We start from the raw sequence: 24,646 nt of genomic DNA on the forward strand, positions 1-24,646 counted from the left end.
GGTATTGCTGCAAGCAAAAGTCATGAATTTTAATCAACTTTACTGGCTGCCTTGAAATTTGAGTTGAAAGATAAATGTGAAAAACAGGCAGCCAATATTGTTTCTGGAACAAAACTGCCCCTTTTCTGTTGATTAAAAGAATTTTTCTTCTAACTTGATAATCAAAAATACTTCCATCTTAGTTCTGGAATTTTTTTTAGGCTAACCCTTCAGGTCCTGCCAGCCTTGGGTGCCTCCCTGAGCCAAGTGTCACCTTGTGGCTGCCCAGACAGCTGACCTTGGCTGCAGAGACTTTCCAACCAGCAGGGCTCGTTGGCTGTCTGCTTTCAGCCGTTTTGAAAAAGATGGTTCTAGGGGTTTATTTAAATATCCTTAATGTTAAAAAAGAAGAAGAAAAAATACTTACCTGGTGAAAACTGCTGAGTGGACTGTCCAGGGAGTTGGAGTCCAGTTTATATTCATTGGGGAAATTTGGCACAGTCAACATACTTGTCCTTCCCCTCTATTGCTCCAGGGTTGCTTTTAAGGTTATGTAGTTGCTTTATTCATTTGGGCATCGGTCTTCCTAATTAAATATAAGTGATTTGAATGCCAACGTTGTCTGTGGGGGACATCTAAGCTTTGGGAAGAAGTGGACTGAAACTATCAGCTCATGTCCCTGGACAGAAACACATACCCATCAGGTTATTTCCAGCCACTGCCAGGCTGGTCCAGATTACTTTGAGTAATTGAGAGTGCTTTCCTCACTGCTCTGTACAGAAGTTTGCTTCGGGGGTTATCATAGCCACTTTTCCTGTTTTGCCATTAAGTCACTTCTATGCAGGAATAAGTTTGAAGGTTTGTATTTAAGGACAAATAACTTTTAAGAAAGGGAAGGGGAAAATTGGCCTACAAGCACCAGGGAGGGGAAGAAAAATGGTGGAAGGCTCCTGAGTTGCTCCGCCTCTCTCAGCCACAAGCGCTGCTGTTATTTTCTCTTAGGACCTTTTGTGGTTCAACTCCACACCTAGTTTCGTGTCTCCGATAGCTGTAGGTTCAGCAGCGGCTCCGTATTAGTGAAGAGTTCTTTGCAGCTGCAGCAGAGGTTTATTTGGTGCTCTGGGAAATTCTTGCTACTTTCACTAGTAGAGAAAGGCAATATATTTTGGGGCCTAAATTAGTGTGAAAGGGCACATACAAACCTGCTAAATACAAATTCGAGCTTGTTTGTACTCTTAGTAGGTTACACCCTTGGCTCAGAGCCCAAATATTTCAAAAATTTGAGTTGAGGTATATCCTTTCCCAAAAGATACATGAAGTTAGATTCCCCTTTTGCATCAATGGGTGCAGTTTCTGTAAGGTCACCGAGTATTTGCTTGAAGCAGAAATGTTAATTCCTTCAAGGCATGTCCAGAGACTTTGGGAAGGGAGGCGATGCTTTGCTCTGGTACGAGAACCTGGTGACTGCTCCTTGTACAGCTGGGGGTGACTTGGCTCTTGCTTTGATTGGAATACACTTGCTGTAATGGAAACCCACCTTTTTTCCATGTCCCTTTATGGGAGCCAGGATGCCTTATAGTGCCATGCTTTGCTGTACTGAGGCCATTGGCACTACGCCTGCTTACCCCAGTGGCTGATTTTTTTTTTTTTCCCCCTGAGGCCTTCAGAGCATGTACGTACACCGAAGGAAAAGATTAGTTTCACTAAGGAGGCTCATTTCAGATGCAAATGCTCTGTGGGCTGCTGCACAGATGAAGCCTGCCTGATTTTTAATTTTTTTTAAAAAATTATTTATTTATTTTAATGCCACACTGGAAACACTCTCTGCTTTGCTTTGCTTGCCCCACCTTTCCACGTTGCTGTGCTGCGGGTCTGGAGGTCGGGGTGGTGGGAACCCGTCTGGTGGCATTTACCAGTTGTTAACATTACGCTGCGGTGAGATCAGCCTGGACGGCCGGTAAGGCTGTTATTATTCCTGCTGTTATTCCTGGTATTGTTTCCCTCTAATACTGAAGGAAGGGAGCACTTGCTGATACCTCGAGGTGTCCTAACGTATCCACGCACCGGGTGATCAGCTACCTGAGAAGGTGCATGAACATCACGGGGCACAGCGTGTTGGGGTGCCGGGGCGGGATGCGGGCACCGCGGCGAGAGTAGTAGGTAATCCCCGCGCATCCCCTTTCCTTGCAGTTACCTGGCCGAGCAGTGCTGGAATGGCGGCTTCGTCTACCTGATCATGTTGCGCCGCATCAAGCGCAAAGCCCCTCTTCCTCCCTCCAACGGCAACAACAGCAACAGCTGCGATCCCAAAGCCAAGCCCAGCCCTGAACCTGGCGACAGAGCCGCTCAAAATGGGAAAAGGACCAGGAAGTTTGGAGTCATCACCAGAACGCCGGGCGGCAAGGACAGCAAAGAAAAGGCAGGCTCGGAGCATGGGAACGGGCACTGCACCCCGATGGAGGTGGAGGTTGCTCAGCCGGAGACCTCCGAAGCAGAAAGCAACGGGGAGGAGCAGCTTCAGGGCACCGGGGGACAGTACCGGTGCCGGCTGTCGGATGGCGGCATGCCAGACATTGGTGACCAGTCTGCCCAGGTAATGTTTGCACTGGGTTTTTCTAGAGAAGGAAGCAGCAGGCATGCAAGCAAATTAAGGGAGTTTCTCAGGTGGTTTCCCTGGTTTCAGTGCTCTGTCCTCTGGCTAAGCCTCCAGGTGACAACCCAAGGTGTCAGGGCACTGAGCCGTGGGATGGGTTCCAAAACAGGGGGGCGGGAGGATTAGAGAGTTAAATAATAATTGTGAGAAACCTCTTGTCATGCTCCATCTGTGATGGAGGGCAAGGTCCTTATATCTCTGACCTGTCAGGGTTGGCCTCAGATTTTCTTTTTTTGAGACAACTGATGACCTTATGACACCGGGGCAGGAGGCATCAGTGGAAGATGGTAATTTTGTCCTTTGGGGCTTGATGTTTAGCTCTGAGCCTGACAGCACCTTAAAGTTAATGTTAACATTGGAATTGAAGCTTCCCTTTTTGATGTACCACACCACGGTGCCTTTATTTGTATTACAAAAATTGTTTGGCCAGTGTTTGGGGACCACATGGAAGTTATTGTGAATTTTGCTCTCAGTTGATGAGATGGATGATTTGTTAATGGTTGGGACAGCAGTGGGATTGGGGCTTTCATTGCTTCTCTCTTCATCCTAATGGAGATCTTGGGGTTTGTTGCCTGGCTAGAATTGCAGTGTTGCTGGATGGAGAAAAATAACCTGAGCCTTGATCAAATTTCAGTATGCATCTATCACCAGAAGAGCTGTCTGCCAATCTTTCCAGAGACACTGATAGTATAAACAGATGAATGCTGCTTTGTTGGGCTTGGGTCTTCCAGCAGCAGCTGGTTTTGGTTTTAAGACTTCAAAGCTGGTAACAGAGCAGTATGAGTGGACATCTCATCACTAAATTCTGTTGAGGAAAGCATGGATTTAAACATGTCCTCTGAATTAGTGCTCCCCAATACTACTGCAGGGTGGTGGTGATGGTGGTTGTGAACTTAAACTAATTTAACTTGAACTACATTGGAGGGGCTAAAACCAGTTTTAAAAAATGCTGGTCTTAAAGAAGCTTAATTGAGAAAACCTGCTTTTAGCATCAATGAGACATGTTGGATTTCATGGTGCAACAGGAAGGGGAGGGTGTTTGTGTACTTTTTTTTGCAAGTCTCCTAATTGCAGTCTTTCTGAAAGAAGACATTAAAAGTTTGAAAATAAATAAATAAATAAATCCTTCAGCATTTTTAAAGCTCTGGTCCATATAAAAACTTCTTGAATCTATTCTGAAGCTGTCTAATTAAACACATGTTACAAATAAAGATGATCAGAGGTTGTTTTGAGGAAGTGGAAAGCAAAAAAGAAAAAAAAAAAAAAAACAAAACGAGAAACTCTTGATCCAGAGCCATCTCGTGCTAGTGTTACCTTGATGTTTTAAGTCATTTTCGTCTGAGAAGTAGATTGTTAAATTCAGAACATATAAGTATCAATGTGAGCAATAAATACATTTTTAATGCAAAGCACATACAAGGTGGCTTTGTAAACGTAAAAGAGTAGTTGAGTCACTGGAAATTTAAGAGCTATAATCTGTTCAGTTGTGGTGTATCTGTCATGGAGCCTGTTGGGAGGCACAGTTGTTTAGTAAAATTGCTTCTCTCTCTCTTTCTTTTAATCCGCCCCCCGCCTTTAATATTTTGCTTAGAAATATGACCTCTCTGTGTGTCAGTATTAATTACATTTTCCTGACGTCTGAATGAGGAGAAATGTGAATAGCTGGAGCCTGAATAGCATGCCTTGCTCATCCTTTGTTTTTTAAAGACAAAGTGGGCCTATAGACACCCATCACTTCAGCATCTGTGGGGTAGCTGCGATTGGAGTAGTGAGTGGCTTAATTCAGTTTCTTAGTAAGTGTTGAATAGTGACAGTGAATAAAATTTTCAAAATTATTTGAGTCCTGTTTAAAAAAAAGGCAAGGAATAAAGACACTTGGGAGCCTCAAATCTCACTTCCAGCTCCATTTTCAAAGCGTGACCTGGCACTCGGGCATATGAGATCCAGTCGTGTCAGAGCCTTTTGAAAACAGCATCCAGGACGTCATGTCAGAAGTTGCAGCCTCCTTCCAGGCTTCAAAGCACGAGCCAAAGCTCTCGCAGCAGCGGGAGGAGTTATCTCCTCCCGAGCAGGGACAGGGTGCATTGGCAGGGCACCCTCTCCGCCGGGAAGGCGGCTCCATCCCCGCTGCCTGCCCCGCGCTTGCCGTCTCCTCCATGCGTAGACTAGTGGAATATCCAGGGCTGTCAGCCCTACGCCTTTGGGGAGCACTATATTCGCTTTGAGAGGACGAGAGTCAGCCTGCGGTGGGCTGGAGGTCGGCTGCAGGTGGGAGGAGAGGCTTCCAGAAGCTCTCGGTGACCGGCGCGGCTGCAGGAGGACCACCCTGGTCCTCCCCACCACCCTGGTCCTCCCCACCGCTCCTTCCCCCTACTCTGCCCCAGGACGCAGGTTGGAGCATTGCAGAAGTTGGAATATGGAGTCCAGGAAAATATGTTTTTTCTCCCTGCAGAAAGTTAGTTTGAAGTTGTTGTAATGAAAACTGGAGAAGAGGTTGAGTCAAATCCGCGTATCTTAGCCACTGCTGTACTGAACCCAGCGGCCAGCTCACGGCCGATGCCTTGGGGATGTTGTGCTGAGAGTGTTTTTGAGGCATTCACGTGTCTTCGGTGTCATTTGCTTTCAGGGTACCTCCTCTCCCACGAGTGTGGTGTTGTTCTCCTGTTTTCTTGCTGCATGCTGCTAATAACACCAATGCTGAGTCGTGAAACGAGCGGCAAGACGAATACTGTTTGTCAAGTGAACCTGCCAGGAGATTCCTGTGTTACTGGTTTGTGTGCGTGTGTCAGTCCCCTTCTTCAGGCTTGCTTTCATCTCCCAGATCTTGGTCTGTCTCTCCTGCGCACTTGGCATTGCTATCGCTATGTGTAAACAAATCTGCCAGGCTGTTTGCTGGTATGTAACCCTCAGTAAATATTGTACCTGTCAATTAGCAGGCAGCATTTAATGTTTACAGGTGGTTAAGTTATGCTGCAATATTTTTAGGGTGAACCTAAATGCCCTTTAAAATGTGGGGATTCAAAGCAGCAAGGCTGTATCTGCCTGGCAGGAAGATCTCAAAGGTCTGGGAGACCTGACCTTGGGGAGGACCCAGGCTGACTGCAGTGGGAGTCATGGGCAGTGATTTAAGACCAGGCAATCTCTGAGCCGGAGTAATGATCCGTCACATCCTGGGAAGATTGGGGAGCTTAAATACAGAAATCAAAGTTTACTTCTTTTATTCAGCGGCCTGAGACAGGGCGGAGTTTGTAGGCTAGTAATTATAAAGGCACAGATGAAAGAGGAGTATGGGGAGGGGCTGCTGGAGTCAGCTGAAAAATGATAAAGAAAAGGAAACTGTGAGGTTTCCTCACAATATATCAATTTTGTGGTTTTACTGTGTTTACCGGTAGGACAGAATCCCTCAGTTTTGTTCTCAGTTTCTGTATCATGGTGTTTTTGGAAGAGCTATGGACCACTTCCTTAGCTGTTCAACCCCTAAGGAGTGCCCAGAGGTGGCCAGGTACAGCTGGCATGGGCAGGGATCAGAAGTAGGATTGTGAGGGTTGCAAGGACCACGGGTTATAAGTGTGAGGGGTGAGAGCATAATTTTTAAAAATGACTATTCAGATCTCACTGGCATGACAAGAGGCTTTCATCGATGAAGCCAGAAGAAGGTTGGCTGCAGATGAAGTGTACCAGAGCAGACTGTCCACCTTTGCTTCCTCTAGCCCTAGCAGGATGCTCTGAAATGTCCTTGTGACACCAGCCATTAAAAGAAAAAACAAGACACCTCCGGAACCCCCTTGAATCCTCTTGCTTCTGTATAAGCATCTGGATTAACAGGGGATTGAAATCCACATCCAAATTTAGCAGTCACCAGTGGAAACTGTGTAAAGGAGACTGGACAGAGTAAAAGTGCTTTAACAGTGAAGGAAGGGAGGTGGAGAGGGGCTGGGCGCTGCATTTGGACATTCCTCTACTGGGAGAAGTACAGGGCATGGGAGGAGTGCTGGGTGTGCACCAGGTCTCCCAGGCCGGTCGTGGCACCGGGGCTGTGGTGGGATGCCTTTCCAGGATGGAAAGAAGTCAGCATCTGGTGGCCCCGTAAGGTGTGTCTGGTGAAGCTGGCCTACCATCTATTAAAAAATGGGAGGGGGGAAGGCAAGGGGGTATTAATGCCTTGCCTCAGAGGTTTTTGGGTGAGGTCTGCGTTATAGTAGTGCTTCAAGATCTTGGCTCCGTGTTGTTAACCCCAGTTACTCTGCAGTGCGTTGTAGCTGCCAGAGCAGCGTGCCTAGCCAGCTTTGCTATCTCATAGACCAACTGAGCCCAGTTTAGGTAGACCACAATCTTCTCCAGACTTGTGAGTGTGTACACAGGTGCATACAGACGTGCGTGTACATAAAAGACCAGCCAGGTCTTTGCCAGCCAGCACTTGCTTTTGTATCGCTGCAACTGCACGGCACTTGGTTTCATGTTATCAGCAGCTCTCTTCTTTGTTTGAGCCCGTTCTTGCTTTCTTATTAAGATGGCTGGTCTTGGGAAAGGATGAATGCTTTTGAATTGCGTTTTGCTTTGTAGTTAGGAGAGGCTGACAACCTTTCTATAGCAGTATTTACCAATTAGCATTGGTAAATGCCAGCCTTGCCTTGCATTTTGTTTAATGGAAAATGTTCCTTATCTTGCCAAGCAGAAGAGGAAGGCTAATAGCACGTTACAGGAATCAAAACATGAGGCTTGAAATAATGTACTGGCTTTAAGCATTTTACTATTTTTTTAAATGTGATGGAGAAAAATAATTTCTCATCCACTTGCTGTACCAAAATGAAAACTTCGCTGTGAGCAAGGTACTCCACTGAAGCTACTGAAGTTAAGTTGCTTTACATCAACTTTTTTTGGCAACCTAAGCAGTAATTATTGTTTTGTCAAGGCTTTTATGGGACTCTTATATGATGCATGTTTTAGACATAAATAACTCTATTTTTAGTTTTTTAATGTAGACACTTCTACTCATCTAAAGGCCTTTCTCAGAATCTGTTTCTGTTCTTAACGTCTTTTTATCTGTTATGTTTGCTTCCAACTTTCATTAACATGAATCCTGGGGCTATCTACTGTCTTGAAGTTTTAATGTGCACTGTGATAAGCACGTCTTCCATCTCTCTTGCCTGTTTTGGGTTGTAAACTCTCTTACGGACAAGGGCTGTCTTTTAATTGTAGCTGAACAGCACTGACAAAACATGGCCTTGCTTTTGCTTGGGGTTTTAGGAAGTGCTTTGATGTAACTAGTAGTGAAATTACAGTTAATTTTTTTTGCTGCCAGTTATGTTCCACCTTGCCATAAAACAACTGTAGTCACAACTTTCTGGGGTTAAGCCTCACTTGCTGACAAATTTTTTCAACTGACTTAAGGTTTTGCCTTTCTTTGCTGTGATTTAAGTGATAGCTACAGCTGTGGTAGCTGTAGATTTTAATTTTCAATAGCAATCTGTCCTTTTATTCTGTTTTTGGACTGAATTTTCCAAGGGTGCAGTGGAGGGTTGGGCGTAGAGATAGTCTGGTAATGGGTAAGTTGTAATGAGTTAGTTTTAATGTGTCATCTTGAAACAGGGTCCTCACTCTTGGAAATGAGCTACCCCCAAAGGCAGCACAGATATACGCATGAGGTTGTGTTACAGGAGGTCTCAGCCATGCTCAGCTATCACAAACCGTAGGTGAGAGCACCAGTATGAAAGTATTTCCCACCTACGCAGAAAGTGTTTTTTCCATTTCACGTATGGTATTAAAGATACAGCAAACCCACAACTGGAATGCAAAGGACTGGCTTTAGCTGAAATGTAAGTTCACACCATTTTATGTTTTAATCATTAAGTGCGAATGCTTGAAACCAAGTGGACGTGCCTAAAAATAGAGTACGCTGTTTGCTTAGGTGCTGGAATGTTTCAGGTGTTAGTTGCGATTATAAAGCTACATGCACTTCATTCTTGAGGCAGGGTGCTGAAACCACTGAGCAAACCCAAAGGATGCCGATGATCCTGATGCCGACAGATGTAATACCACTCCCCACAAGAGACCCCTCTTTAGCTGACATGGGAGCGTGGTAACTTACTCCAGGATGGATTTTAATCTACTGCAGGCAGCAAGGGTGTTTTCTGAGAAACTTCAAACTAACCAGCCAACCATTCCCAATAGCCCAGCAAGGCAATGAGCCTGGGCAAGATACTCAAGAGAATGCAAACACCTCGTAACCCTTAAAAGCCTGAGCTCCCCAGGGGCGGTTGCTGGTCCGAAACCCCCCAGGGTCAGCGACAGCTGGGAAATCCTTTGGCTGATCTTGCAATAAAGCTTCAGTTGACGCCAAGAGGGGAGCAGCCCGGAGAGGTGCAATCCAGATGGTGATGGCTCAGGATGACAAATGACTCCAGCAGATTTTTGTAAGGGGTGATGATGTAGTTCAGGTGCTTGCAATGGCTGATAAAATGTTTAAAGCCCTTGCCAAGGAAATGATGTCAACAAGCAGTCTGTCTCAGGAGATGGATCCCTGGGGGACAGTCTGCATTAAGTCACAGAATTTTCATCCACTCTGCTGTGATGCCTGTTTTGTATATTTTAATTATGTGTTTGTGTTTGGGGGAGGGTGTGTTTTTACTTTTGACTGTTCCCCAGGCTTTATCTCCTAGGATGCTTCTCTTTCTATGGGGAAAGTACTCGCATTTCAGTGCAAGGATGCCAAATGTCTGGCGGCCGTTTGTCCAAACAAGGGGACTTGTTAGATCAGCAGTGGACACTTGAATGCAATTGCAGTTGTGTCTGTGCTGCTGGCTCCTACTTATCTTGAGGGCATTTAAAGTTCACATGGTCAACACTGTGTAATTCATGTGAAGGGCTACTTGGGTTTGGGGTTTTTTTCCTTCTCTTTCAAGTGGTGTAGGAGACACCCACTTGCATGGCTTGCATCATCCAGAAGTAGAAGCCAAAGGCTTCAGTGGCTCGGTGCTAAGAAACTTTCATAGGCAGTAGGAACGGACAAAGAACTCCTGTCCTGGAATAATTTATTGATAAAGGAATTTAGACTTCTTTTCCCCTGCTTTTGATTTGTCTTGGAGTTGTTTAGTTTGCTTGTACAGCAATGAAAACAAAACCCAAGGTAGCAGATGAAAGCAGGACTCCTGCTGTCAGATCAGCCTTAAAAATAACCTGGTTAAGATCAGATGAAAAATATACTCATTATCCACTAATGAAATAATTGCTTTGTTAAGAATCTGCAGAAATCAGATTTTGGCATGATTTTCTGGTGCTGAGTCATTCACACTGATATCTGTGATGTGAAGAGTGATGGCTTTTGACTGTGTCTTGAGATTGATGCGTTTGATGTACTCACCTGGTATGTGATCATGCAAGTTAATTCTCCAGCTACTGATCCGTCTCTCCCACCTGCCTGCTGGGGAATGGAAATAGTGGGAGGAGGCTTGATTTGACCCAAGGTGGGGCAGGCAACTGGGAGCAGTGCTTTTAATTTATCCCACATCAGTGAAGGATGCTGGGGAGTGGTGTGCTGGTATGGCAATCCCAGTATACTCCCTGTTCCCATAGAGGAGGATGCTACAGTGGTCGTTCCTTGAAGGCAATTGCTTATATGCTGGTCTGAATGTGGTGCATTGCTGTTTGGGAGACTTTGCGCTGGTTCCGTGCTGGTTTTCAGCTGTGTGTGATCAGCATGTTGGCTGCCAGCTCCTATGAAGCCTATTGAAGTCACTTTTTTTTAATTCATGAAACTTAGAACTTTTTCTTGAGTGTCACATTTCCAAAACAGCTTCGTGGCCAGTGAGGAAGAGCTCACTGTTTGCTTCTGCTGTTCCTACGGGGAAGACCTGTGAAGTTTGTAAGTGGGAACCAGTCCCTGCAGACAGACAGTAAAAATCGATGTTGAAATGCAGAGGGAGGGAGACATACCGTGGGCTGTGTTGGGGCCCGTGGCAGTCAGTGTGTGCGTACAGACCGTGCCTGGTTATTGGTATTCTCATCAGGGCTTATCTCTGTTTTTATTTAAAAATTGTTACATATTTACACCAGGTTCTGCTGAATTGCTGCTGTGACAGAAAGTGCTTTTTTGTAGACAACTATTTTACATTTTCCATTTTACTGTCTGGCTTTTTAACTACTTACTGTGTTTCTGTTTTCCATTTGTTTACACCTTGCTCCTGCCAAGCTTTTCTTTAATACAAGATTTCAAAGCAATTTTTCCTTTGTATATATAGATTTGCAGCTTCTTGAACAGGGCACAGTCAAAATCAGTCAAACCCCTTTAAACTCCCCTGCAATTAGCTGGTGAAAGAAAAGGGGGGAAGAACGGCTCCGATGTCTTTTATTTATTTATTTATTTATTTATTTTCCTCAACACTCAGAGGAAAAACGTTCCTTTTTGTTTTATTAATGATGTGCTTATGAAATCGAGCGTTTGATGGTATGCACTTGGAGCAGGCAGAAGGCGAGCTTCCCCACGTTGCGCTGGCAGCGTACTTCCTTTCTGATCTGTAGCACGCTAGTTTATTCCAGATGTAGGCTCGCTCTGAACAGAGGCAGCCTGATGTACAATGGCTTCACGGTGGAGAAAGATGGCCTGCAGGGACCCACTTGAAGCTGCCAGCTGTATTCTCTATTCTCACTTGCGGTCTGTTACATAAGATGACCCATTTTTTTTTGCTTGCTATTAATCCAAGTAGAATATTCATACTGTCTTTAAAACATTTTAATTATTTGTAGCTTAGGCACTTTGAAGTTGATCAGCTTCAAGTGGAAAAATCTGGTCCAAAGGGCTGCCTGCTTGAAAGAGCCAAGTTGGGAGGAAAGTTGAGTCACCTAGAAGTGATGTAACTGCAGAGAACAAAAATTAGCCATTAGCCCTACTGCAGCCTGACTTGACCATTTGTGTTTCTGCTTGCTATGTGAGGGAAGTAAAAAAAATGTAGGTCTGGAAGGGACTCAAGAGATGACCCGGTCTCATCTCCTCTTCTGAGACCATCTTTCACAAATGTTGGTCCATCATGTCCATGAAACCCTTCCGTCGAGAGGAATGCACAGTCCCTCTGCGTAGGCAGGTCTGCTGCTGCTCTGGGTTTACAAGCAAAGTCCATGGGGTGGATCTGAGCAGAGTTAACATTTGCGCCCGGGAGACGGGGAACAAATCTCTAAAGGGGAATTCTGGCTTCTTACTCCTTTGACACTCTGAAAGCAAGCACAGATGTCTTTCTGAGTGTCCCTCTTGGCCGAATCTCATGTGAATTGCATGGGATTTTCTGGATTGTCATATACAGGTATTCAGCCCATGTTATCTCTTGGAGGGGTTCTCAAGTGCTGAGCTGTGTTATTGTGACCTGCCATTGGTTAAGGGATATAGGTTGGTCTCCTAAAGCATGACCAGAGCCTGGGTATCGCCTAGTCCCTGGCTGCGACAGGAGCTGGTAGTGCCTCTCCCTCTGTCCTTGCTGAGGACGTCTGGAGTTTGAGATACCTGACTGGACTGGCATCAGCACATCTCTGTGCTTTAAAAGCTGTGGGTGCACGTGTGCAGATTTATTGTGTCACTTGTGAACGAAGCTGGGGGGATTATTCTGAGTCATTTATAAATGAAGCTGTGAGAATTATTCTGAAAGGATGGAAAAGTTCAGATATTAATAGGAATATGAAACTGACAGTGGCCAAGCAGTAACCAGAATTGTGCAGCTGATCAGAGGAGAGCGGTCAGCAGTTAAACTTGTCCTCCTCTGGGCAGGGATTTTGCAGGCTCCAAGGACAGTGACATCAGACCTGCAGAATGCCCAATCTAACTACACTTGAAGTTTCCCTAGGGTTTTCTAAGTCTCTGGAGTGGAGGGAATACACCAGAATCCTAGCGTTCATTTAAAGACTAAGTGAGCTTGTAGTCTTTTGTTTATGAAGGAAAGCTTGAAAATATGATCCTTTAAAAAAAGTTCCAAATTAAAGACATGCATCACTCTGCTTTTTTTTTCTTTTCTTTTTTTTAAAGCATTAAAATTGTGTTGTTGAACCTGAGAATCTCTAATAACTCAATAAAACTGGTTTTAAGTAAAATTTAAATGCATTTACAAATCCTTGGAATTGGCACAAAACTCTACTATTAAGGCTTTCCTGTGATGGAGTCACATAAAATGCACATAAAAAGCAGCAGCCTTTCCTAGCTGGTTGTGATGTATCCCATGCTGCTCCACGCAAAAAAGGTAGCAGCTTTGTGGGTAGGGGAAAGGGGTTCTGCTGATCACCCCTTTTCTCCAAGAGGCCTCAAGCAAAGGCTAGCAATCTGCTTTTTAATACTTAGCTTTCAAAATCTTGGAGTGACGTACATCGGAGGTATGTGTGTATTGGTGGGGGACGTTTGCTTTGTAGCACGTGGTTAAATGAAGAGCTATGAATGTTTTATGAAGAAGAGGGGAAGAACAGTGAGGGGATCTGATTTCCAGTCGACGCCAAATTGTTTATTCCTAGTGAAATGCATGCAGCTGACCTGCAGGGACTTGAGGGACCACCTTTTCTTACACAGGAGATGGTGACCATGTCATTTGAAAATGAGTGAAAGAAATACATATTTGGGTATGTGCCAAATAGTATTGTTGTCTTTATTGTGGCTGCGTTCTGCCATCCGTGTTCAGACTGAGTAATTCTTTACTTTGCAAGTGCTTTTGATTTCAGTGTGAGTTCAAGGGGAATAAGATGGTGCTTGCATTAAGAGCAGCAGAGTCTTGCCATTTGCTGCTGTTAAGTGCTTTGCTATGTAAATGAATATTTGAGAGTTGGGTCAGTTAAGAATAAATCCGGGATTTTTTTTTTTTTTTCTTTTAATAAGATGTGTGGTAGTGAGGAGTGCTAAGGAATGCAAGCTAGGTGCTGCACGTCATGGGCCTTTGCATAACTCACGTTCCAAAAAGCTTTTGCAAGCCATTAAATGCAATTTTATGACTGCATTGTTAAAATTTATGGGAGGGTCTGCTTCCAAACTGGGTTTAACAACGGGACACTCAGAGTGGCATCTTGTGAGGAGAATAGATGGTCATCGTTCCAGCCTGGGCTTGGTTGGGGGAGGCAGAGAGATTGTATTTCTCTGTTACACTGTTTTCATTATGGGTGCAAGGTACTTTATAGCAATAAAACCTCTCTTGAGCATTTTCATGCTGTAGCTCAGTTCTGTTTTTTAAGTAGATAAATATAGTTGACTCTTGCCCCTGCATTTAACATGGCGTCTCATGTATCACTCTATCTCAAAGTATTCTCTGTCCTGACACGTCCTGTTTTTCAGGAGGAGGCTGGGCTTTTATCGATGTGCCGAGGATCCCAGTTAAACCTGTTGGGGTATTGCCCATGTGCATGACTTTCAAGCTAACAAATTACCCACAGATGTATATGTTTTCAGACTCAAACTTTGGGGTTACCTCTCAAGACACCTGGTTTGTTTTTCCTGTTTCTCCTACTCGTGGTCTAGGGGCTGTGTAACATTATTATGATTATTTTTCACTTTGTTCTTAAGATACTGGTGTAGATACTGACCTCTTTGTTCCTGTATCTAAAAACCTCATCTTGCATTGCATTTAAAAGTTTCAGCATAGGGCCCCAGTGATCAGGTAAAAAAAAGCACATTTTCTTCACTTAATAATAAAGGCTCTGATAAACAACGTTGGCCTAAAATCTGCAGGTTGCTGCCACAACCCTTGGCTTTGCCGATATATTTAACAGTTCCCCTTCTCAGAAACAAGCACCAAATTGTACATGCTCTTCACAGTTTGGCATGAAATTTTAATCATCTTTGCTACTTGGGCATTTGCGTGCTGCAAGAACATTACTTGTGTGCGTAACAGAGCCAGTCAGAAATAGCTGACCCAGTGCCCGGTGACTACAACACATGGCCTAAAAATTGCCTCCAAATTATGCATTTTGCTGTCTTGCAAGCTTGAAAACTTCCTAGGGTTTCTCATAATTCTGTTATCCTGGTTCTTCCCCTCTCTGAGAGAGTCCCAGCAATTGTCTTCTGTGTCTTGCTTGCTTACTTGTTTTTCTCTTTCCTTTTTTGCTCTGCTGGTATCTGCCACACTTGTGTTTCCTTGTGCCCAGTCCTGCTGGTAGGACTCATGGAAACTAGTTTTCATTTTGCATTTCTGCACTGGTTTTGGCTGGGATAGAGTTAATTTTCTTCACAGTAGCTAGTATGGGGCTGTGTTTTGGATTTGTGCTGAGAACAGTGTTGGTAATGCCAAGATGTTTTTGTTATTGCTAAGCAGTGCTTGCACAGAGTCAAGGCCTTTTCCGCTCCTCACCCCTGCCCACCAGCGAGCAGGCTGGGGGGGCACAAGAAGTTGGGAGGGGACACAGCTGGGACAGCTGACCCCAACTGACCAGAGGGGTATTCCAGACCATATGATGTCATGCTCAGCATATAAAGCTGGGGGGATGTTTGGAGTGATGGCGTTTGCCTTCCCAAGTCACTGTTAGGCGTGATGGAGCCCTGCTTTCCTGGAGATGGCTGAACACCTGCCTGCCCATGGGAAGTGGCGAATGGATTCCTGGTTTTGCTTTGCTTGCACACGCGGCTTTTGCTTTACCTATTAAACTGTCTTTGTCTCTACCCACGAGTTTTCTCACTTTTACCCTTCTGATTCTCTCCCCCCGTCCCAATGTGGTGGGAGCGAGTGAGCGGCTGTGTGGTGCTTAGCTGCTGGCTGGGGTTAAATGATGACAATTTTGTATTGCTCTGGAGTTTGTAAAGTACTTTTTGGATAAATATTTATGATCATTAAAAAAAAAATAATAAAAGTGTCCTAAATATCGCTTATTACCTTGCTTATACTGAAAAGTTATTCTCTGCAGTGGGTAAATTTATTATTTACAGTCTCTACAACAGCTGTCTAATAAGAAATATTTGATTGGCAGCTGATAATTTGAAGCTGGTATTTTCTTTCCTATGTCTCAAATCCTGCAAACCCCTCCAGAGAGGGAAACGCTGCTGTGTGATGCCAGTCTGGTCCCTGCTGCAACAGCAGCTGTGCTACCTGGTGTTCACGGTCCCCCTTGAACAGCGTCTTGCTCCTCTGCAGCCCTGCACAGCTCATCCTTGAGTTTTGGCGAAGGGGTTTGAGACTGCTGGTTGCTTTGGGAAGGATCAGGGCATTGAGAGCAGCACCTCTGCGTGGCTCAGAAAAGCTGCCAACAGCCCTGCAAGGAAAATTCTACGTGCTGACCCTGCTCTGTGCTGCCTCCTCCTTTCTGCCTCCTTCGCTTGGACCACAGCTAACCCAGCAAAGCTCAGCAAAAACTCCCGTATAGCTTGAGCTATACAGATGTGTGGTGATGGGCAGCAAGGTGCTAAATAGCTCCCTCCTGTACCCTCCCAGCCCTCTCTCAGTATCCAAATTCAAGGACTCTCTGCACGTTTTCTCTCAGCGAGAAGGTTGCCGCATATGGAAGATGCACATCCTGAAGGGGACGGACGGGCTGGGAATCCAGATAACAGGAGGCAGAGGGTCGAAGCGGTCCCCTCACAGCATCATCGTCACCCACGTGGAGGAAGGCGGCTCCGCACACAGGTGAGGTGACCAGTGGCCATCGCTGTTAGTCAGACTCATGAGGCAGGTGGGGGGGTTTTGTCCTGCCATTGTGTGAGGGTGAGAATATGACATTTTTAGCTTAAAAACTTATTTTTATGATTGGTCACTGAAGCTTCTTCCAGCATGTTTAGTCCAAACTATAGACAGGTCAAACACTTGCTTCATGCTGGAGCGTAAACCAAGGAGCCTGATGGCTTGTGGGGCTTTTTCCCCAAGTCCCATTTTGGAAGATGGGCCTTTCCCATGGGATCGGCAGTGGGTGAGTGTGGGTTGTGCAACCCAAGGTGCTCACTGCCAGCCCTGACAGCGGGACGATGGGGCTCGCTGCTGCTCCCTGACCATCTCCAGTGGGGCACAGAGAAGGTTTGAGAGGTCTCAGCCCTGCAAAGAGGGTGAATTGGCTCTGGTTATGACAATGATTTCCTGGGGGCACCTGTCTGAGCCACTCTTTTGGGCAAATAACGCTTCATCAACTGATCCAAGCTTAGCGTCAGCCAGATCATGTGTTGTCCATGCCTCCATGTCCCACCGCGTGCCACCGGAGCCCGGCACTGGGGGAGGACTACCCTGCAGCTCCATGTTCCCGCTCTGTTTCCGCAGGGACGGCAGGCTGACAGCAGGCGACGAGCTCCTCATGATCAACGGGCAGTCGCTGGTTGGGCTCTCCCACCAGGATGCCGTGGCTCTCCTTCGCTCAGCCGCTGGCCTGGTGCAGCTGGTGGTTGCTAGCAAGGTACGGTCCTCTCCTTGGTGGTCTCCTGAATGTACATCCACCAGTTTGTGCACGTGCTGCAGGGAGAGGGGATCAAAAATATTTTTGGTAGGGAATCACGTGTGCGCATCGGCTCCCCTAAATGTAACGCGCAGCTATGGGAAATGTATCAGTAGCTGCCGTAAATCTGTGGCAAATTAGCAGGGTATAGACCAACTTAATGATTTGCTTGTATTGTCACTGTCATTCAGTGTGCAAATGAGTCTGTATTTATTTTTGCAGATGTTACTTAAGTTTTGGCCAAAATAATTTTCTTGAAATACATGGTAAATAAAGCAGGCTGTTCTCAGCCTCTTCTGCTTCCTGCCTGTGTAGCCTCCTAGCTCTCATCTCTTGTCCTATCTGTGTGCCTGAGGTCTCTTGATGATGATCTCTTGGCTTGAGTTCCTTATTTTGTCCTTGTTAATAGCTTGGAGTGGAGCTCTTGCAGATAAAGGAGCATGAAATTTCAGGGAAATGAGAGTGGAACTCATTTATCAGTCAGGCTCTTCATTCTGCTTTCATCGCAGGAGAGGTTGAGGGGATATTATACAGTGTTTTGTCCTTTGTTTACAAAAATCCTGCCCACCCCCGTTTGCTCTCCTCCCCAGACCACAGCCCACTGCTCCCCCGCTTGGGTTGGTGCAGGTGTTTGGTGGGCAGCCGACCGGCTCCTGAAAGCGCCCGGGGTCTCAAAGATGGACCTGCCTGCAGGTGGGGGCCATCGGGGCCTTTGGGGTGGTGGCAGGAACATCTTGGGCCAAAGGGACCGCTCGTAAACCTGCATTTCCAGGTGGAGTGTGAAGTTGTCAGCAAGCCACTGTGTCAGTAATTTTAATTTTTTCTTAGCTTCTTCTTCAGGTTGCCCCAAACAACCTGATGCAGGTTTCTGCAGATTTAATGTTTGGATGCTCTTATGGCTTCCCGGATGCTTTATGCTCATGTTTTTTGAGAAGAGGCTTTATCCCACCATATTCAAAGTGAAGAGCCTGTAACTTCTCTGACCTTTCAGTTAGACAGTGAAGTTCATTGAAGACCTTCTGTAAGCTCACAGCCTGGTATTAACCCCACCAGTGTTTATTCTGGAACCAACACGCTTTGACCTGAAGTAGGTACATTTTGTATTTCCTTTAGACAATTGGACTCTTGGCCAAAACACAAGGTGATAGACGGCATAAATTTCTCTTCAAAATTATTTGCTTGTTCCTGCGATGACTGCATCAAAATAATCGTGAATAAGCTTGCAGCATAAAACTTCACATTCCTGATCAGGCTGTGAATCTGTTGGCCCGTGCTCTGTGCACTTGGACAGTTTTCATGTCCCTGGGAGGAGAACTTGGAAAGGCAAGAGGTGGGGAACCCAGCCTGTGCCGTGTTTCAGACAGTCTCAGAAAAGGTGTAAATAGGTGAAGTGTTCCCCAGCAGCTCCCTCTGGGCGTTATTTGTTGGTGTGGGAAAGCAGCCTTGCAGTTTGGCCTGGTGAGCACTCTTGAACGCAGGATTTGTTCTGAAAGCAATAAAATGAGAGTCTGTCTGGCCACTGGCTTTTGGCTGATGCACGTGTTTGCCTCCCAGAAAAGGTGCCAAAGACTGGGAACAGATCCTGAAGCATCAGGACTGAGTTGGTAGAGGGTCAGTGGGTCAGTTTTTATTTTGTTCTAAGTAGGGTTGTCAGTGTATTATTCTTATGCGTGTAGATAGATAAACGTGTGAAGGGAACATCTGCAAGGAGGGAGCAGGAGCACAGAGTTTGATTTGGGATGCAATGAAATCCGTAATGAGGTCTGTAAACTAGTGAGCCTGCTTGCAGTGACATTTGATAAACCCAAAGTGGGGAGGAGCAGGCTGCTGGGGAAGCATTTATTTTAACTTCTCCTTTATGAAATCTAAATGTTTTAGACGTGTATTGGCCTGCGTTTAATATGTATGCACTTTAAAACCAGGTCTGCTTTTTATAACTGGACCGTTAAAGTTTGAGCACGTGGAAGTGTGTGATGAGGGGAGGATTACCAGGGAGCTCTCACTGGGCGGGTGAAATGGAGCAGTTTCACCATGACTTCGGTAGTTTTCTGCAGCCGATGTAACGTATTTTGTTGTCTCTTGGGTAGGAATCCGCTGAAGGGGATTTTCTGAAGTACCCATCTACCAGTTTGCCAGACTTGCTTAGCACTTGCTCAGTCCAAGACTCTGTCTCTTGCACTGACAATAAAGAAAACGAAGAGCCAGAAGAAGAAGATGTGAAAGGAGTGAGTGTGTCTCCTGAAAAACTGGTCGCTGTAAGTGTGGCTTTGGTGTGACGTTTTTACTCTCTCCCTTGACGCCCGTTTGCGTCTGTGGCACTCTCCTGCAGCCTGACACGGGGCAGGTCCTTGGGACGGGGCAATCCCACGCAGCCCTTCTTCGCATGGGATGTGGGTGACAACCTGAAATGGGGATGGCGTCTACCACAGCATCTGCCGTCTCTGCTACTGCGCTGCAGCAAAGCAGCAGCACAGGGAGCAGGAACTCTCGTGTCCTCCAAGCTATGTGCCAGTCATGGCTTTGTTCTCTCTACCGCTGGATTATTTTCCACCCATTTCCACTGCTTTTGTTGGGTCTGATGCAAACTCTCTCGCAGTGCTTACATGGCAACACGCTCTTCTTTCCCCTTCTTTTGTAACTAAACTTCTTTAACAGTTTATGATCCAAGCCTTCAAGTTTTTATTTGCTCTGTTGAAGCCAACAGACACTTTTGGGGGGAGGGATATGAATTTCTGGCTGTGAACAGTAACTGAAGTTCTGCTGAATAAATGCTGCCGGTTGATAATCTCACTTGCATTCCCTTCAGGGCTGCATTAAGCAGAGATTAAGTGGATTATTGTTATTTATTTGTAATGTAGCAGCTCTCTGAAACTTCATCGGTGTTCCGGGCCTCTGTTGTATTGTACAGACAAAGAATAAAATGATGTTTGCTACTCTAAACAGCTTGCAGGCTGGTTTTCCAGCAAGGGAAAGCAGGTGGATTCACTTGAAGCTTTTATGTTTCTTTTATTTTCCCTTCTTGTCTTTTTTTCTCCTCTTTTCTGCGGCAATTATAATAAATCTCTTAAACCTTTGAACGGCTCAGACATGATGCTGGTTTGGTGATTTGTTTTGATTTTGTATTCTTATACTTTCCCTTTTCTGAGCAAAAAACCACTCTGTGGGACAAGTCTCGCGCTGTAGTCTAGCTGATGCTGGTGTTCACTTCGTACCTGCCTGTTATCTCTGACTTTCTTTGAGTCTATGCTTGTAACAGTCCTCACTCTCACATACCTCTTTACTGTGACAAGTTTTGTTATTTCAGCACTGTCTACTCTTACATGTGCCAGGGTGCCTTTTTGGGGGGGGGGGAAGAGAAAAACAAATAAATCAGGGATGCTTAGCGTGCTGACGGTGTAGTGTTTGTGTGATAACTTGAGTTGGCACCTAAGCATTCTTTTGGCTATCAAAATACTTTAAATTCTTCTATGTATCATGTTTCAAATTCTGGTAATTTTTCATAAGGCTATGGCTCAGCAACACTTAAACATAAAAATCAATTTTGTCAAAAGTTAATTATGCGTGGCTGCAAGATGCAGCTCCCTGGTGTTCCAGTGACTCTTTCGGCACATGTTAGGAGTTATTTGTCATTTGGTTTGCTCCTGGCTTTCCAGCCAGGCTCTGCCTGGTTTTCAGCAATGGCTTTTTTGTTGGGTTTTTCCTTTCCAGGTAAATGTAATGCTAGGGCAAGCTTGAGGTAACTGAGGTGCACGCCACTGTGAAGACCCAGCAGTATGAGCCTACCCAGAGCCCTTCAGCGTGGACCTGAGTTTGGAGCCTGCCCCAATGTCCGTCCCAGTGCCGCTGCAGCTGGCAGTGGTGGTAGCCTAATTCCAAGCCAGTTTGATTTGCCTGCCTATCTGGCACTCTCACCCCTGATGGCAATAGCTCTGTGCTTTCGTAATGCATCACTGGGGGATGGAGGGGAAATCACAGCAATCTGAGTACAATAAACACATTAGAAGAAGAATAGCAGCAAGATTATTTTTTTTGTTCCCTTTTCTGTTTCTGTTAATTTTTTTTTTTTTTCTTGGAGAGGATGTAATTCAGAGGGATGTAATTAGGTATTGGTGACTCTCAGTACCTCTTCTTCTATTGCTTGAGCTGCGCATGAAATCCTCCCTCTTCTAATCCAAAGCACAGCATGTCTTTGCATTCCTCTGGTAATTGCTGTCTCAGCCTCAGGAGTGCAGACGGGGCTCTCTGCAGCCTGGTGTAGGCAGCCTGTGCGGTGTAGACCCCTTGGCTCTACCCACAGCCTGATCCATCCCCATCAGATCAGGGCAGCCTGAGCTGAGCTGGGCTGTGCAAATCCTGTGTGCCACCAGGCAAGACGTAGGAAGGTAAATGTATGGAAAAGATAAACCACACATGGCTTTTTTCCAACTGGCAAGATGGAAGGGATTTTTCATAGCAAAGCTTAGAAGCCGATTTCAAGGTCAGTATGAACATGAAGCATCACATGATTTTATTTTTTTTAAATATATATGTGTAGTCATATAGATTATTGCAAAATTGCGCTGGAAATTACTGTTCTTTGCCGCTCCCACTCTTGATGATACCCACGTCTTCTCTTTCTCTCATATATATATTCCATTATATTTATACTGTAGATAAGGGATGACAGTGTGACTGATGACTAAAGCAGGAACTCAGCTGGACCATTTTTATTCAGTGTAAATATAATTGTTTTAGACTTCCAGAGTGGTTGGTACTCAAGGTCTGGACCAGGTAACTGAGGCTGTGATCTCAGTTTAAGCGTCAGACCTCTTAGATTTGAAACAGGTTCTCAACCCAGCTCTGGCCAGGAGTTACCTTTCTCACCACCAGTTTCTCACCTCTGACAAGAGGTTAATAAATTTTCTTGTTTACTGTGCAGAGCTTTTTAGAGACTTAAAAGGATGTTGTCAGGTGCTGGGTGGTTAGGTAACAACAAGTAATTCAGAGTGATTTGTTGTCAGCTGAGGCTTCACTGTCCCTTTTCTGACCAGTGCAGTGTATATCTAATTCTTGAGCAAAGGTAGAAAATACTACAAAACTTGCAGGAGCTCTTAGGGTTGTCTAAGATCTTCTTTCATGAACTTCACTGTGAATATAGTTCAGTGTTGAGTATTCAGAACCATAATTTATAGACCTGATGGACTTGCTGTTAATGCCTTAGCACCTGATTGCTTAAAGGCTGAACCAGGCAGGAAAAATAATCATTTGGAACCAAGGAATATATTCAAATCTTCATCCTTCTAGTTATTTAGAACTCAGCTGGACCAGGCCCTGAGGAACCTGCTCTAACTTGTCTCTGCTTTGAGATGGGGGCTGGACCAGGGACCTCCAAAGTTCCTTTCCAACCTGGCTTACTCTACGATTCTGTGAAAAATTAAAAAAAAAAAAAAGAAAAAAAAGAAATCTCCTTCTAGGGGCTGGATGTTAAAAATTTTCCCTGTGAGCAAATTCTTTAAAAATCTTAAGTTCTGCTCCAGTGCTTCCAGCCAGGGAAGTATAATCTGAGCTAGTCAGCTTCGCCAGGACACACCAGAAGAGTTTAGCGACACTTGAAAACTTAATTTAAGAGAAGTATCACTTGTAAGTCTTACTTGAAAGTCCACTTCTTGTGTTTCATTAATAAAAATTTCATAATACAATTTAATTGGATCCCTGTTTTTACGAAGTCTCCTTATATAAAGCCCTGTTTAACATGAAACATCCCTTAAAGTTCTGACTTCAATAAAACTTGTGCTACCAGGCAGAAAAAGGATTACATTAATATCCTTAAAGTGTATTTCTTTCAGAGCTAGTTTGGCCAAAATATTCCTGAACTATAGATATGAAATACCGGGCCACAGAGTTGTGTTGTGCTAAATTGTTCTGAGGCACTTGGGGATTTTAAACTCCTCCCTGCCCCCCAATCTGTATTTCGCCTTGTGCAGTTGACATTGCTATTTCAAAATGTCATTATTTATGTTCAAATGAAATAGGATGATATGATAGTATTTGCCTTTGACCATTTATTTTTAATTCTAATTCACTTCTCTTAGTATTTCTGTTGCTTGAAATCGAATCTGTCACTGTAGTGCTGGCTGGTGGAGCAACCTGGGAAATGAACTCTAAAGAGAAAGCAGGTCTGCCAAGAGTTTGCAAAGTGTCTGATGAATTTGGGGCATTTTGGGTCCCCAGATAGAGGCTTAGTTGCTTCAAAGTTTTTTTGCCTGGTAGTGCTATGTTGTTCAGTATATGATGATCTGAGTACTTCATTTTTGAAGTGTTCAGCTTCAGTGACCAGCTTCATATTAATGGCTTGAAATTCCAAAAAGTCCCTAAATACAAGAAGAGGGTGTCTGCCTCAGGAGGTTTGGATCTGTAATTGCTGGAGGCAGGGAGGGAAAGCTGGGAATTGTTCCTCTGTACTTTGCTTAATCTTGTGCTCTCCCCTGGGTATCTGCCACTCGTGATGCTGGAGGCAGGACCCTGAGCCAAGTCTATTCCGTGCAGAATGGAATTGTACAAAGGAGAAATTTCTTATTTGGGAAAAGAGGTCATCGTTATCCCTACCTGTTGGGAGGTACGTGGGAGGCAAGGCAATTTGCCTCCCCATGCCCAGGCTCACCATGCAGGCAAGCCCTGGGGACACAGCCTCTGGCAGCATCCCTGGCTGTGTGACCCTCTGCTGTGGGGTGGTAAGCCCCTTTTGTTTATGTTTAATCATTTTGTGTTGACCTGAAGTGCTTGATGTGTACCTTCACACAAGCTGTGGGCACATGGCATGCTGTGACCCACAAGATGGCCGTGACCCAGCAAGGTCTTGGTCCTCCTACAAGTAACAGAAACAGGATGTCTCCGGTTAAAGGTTTCTTGCACGAGCTGGATTTCCTTATCCCTGCCAAAACCCACTTGTGTTTTTTTGCAAGACATGCAGCTGAAAGTGGGTAAATAAACCTGTTCGGGGAATATGAAAAAATGCATTTGCTTAATCCCCCTCCCTCCCCATTTTTATTTTTTATCTGAGCTGTAGGTCTGCTTAGTTTTTTTCTGTCATGAGCCTTTCTGTCTTACCAGGCAATTGGTACGTAATTACCTGTAGCCATGCAAGCATAATAAGGAAGAGGATAACAATGCCGTAAGTTTCAAAACACTCTTGGGGTCAAAAGTTCTTCTGGAAACACTGGGAGAGAATTTCAGAGAAAGCATTAGCATTAAGAAGGAACAGGAAGCGTAACTCAACAATTACATGTGTGCAGAGTGCGGGGAGGGACCCTCATTACTTGGAGGGCTTGAGTGTTCGTTCCCATTAGGGCACTGCAGTCTCAAAAGAGGTTGCTGAAACACGACTCACTCCTCAAACAGCACTGCATGGCTGGAAAAAGGCAAGAAAGAGCTTTTGCTGGCAGAAATCTGCTTTGCAATGAAATGCTTTACTTGGCAGGGGGGGAGAAGATGAAGAGCCTGGTGTGAGGCTCGGCTGTGGCCAGCCCTTGTCCTGGAGAAGGGTTTAATAACTCCTTTCCTCTTCATGGTGAGGGCTGTCAGCGTTTGCAGATCCTGCCTTGTGCCAGATCATCCTTGGAAGGGGCAGGTGAGGGCAGGGTCCAGCTGCACTTTAGCATGGCTTGGAGCTGCTGC

General features: G+C 45.1%; 1 protein-coding gene across 4 annotated transcripts in view; it reads left to right on the plus strand.

Moving 5' to 3' along the window:
• PDZD2 (PDZ domain containing 2) overlaps window positions 1-24,646 on the plus strand; it is a 145,416-nt gene that overhangs the window by 71,513 nt on the left and 49,257 nt on the right. For 3 of the 4 annotated variants that reach the window (XM_030005540.2, XM_030005544.2, XM_030005546.1), the window contains exons 2-5: window positions 2,170-2,572; window positions 16,058-16,200; window positions 16,822-16,954; window positions 19,081-19,248. In XM_030005540.2, coding sequence (XP_029861400.1) covers window positions 2,170-2,572; window positions 16,058-16,200; window positions 16,822-16,954; window positions 19,081-19,248 — 847 coding nt within the window. The remainder of the gene's footprint in view (window positions 1-2,169; window positions 2,573-16,057; window positions 16,201-16,821; window positions 16,955-19,080; window positions 19,249-24,646) is intronic. The other variant, XM_030005545.2, reaches the window with a different exon arrangement.

This window comes from Aquila chrysaetos, chromosome Z (genome assembly GCF_900496995.4).
Source record: "Aquila chrysaetos chrysaetos chromosome Z, bAquChr1.4, whole genome shotgun sequence".
In the NCBI taxonomy this organism is placed as follows: domain Eukaryota; kingdom Metazoa; phylum Chordata; class Aves; order Accipitriformes; family Accipitridae; genus Aquila; species Aquila chrysaetos.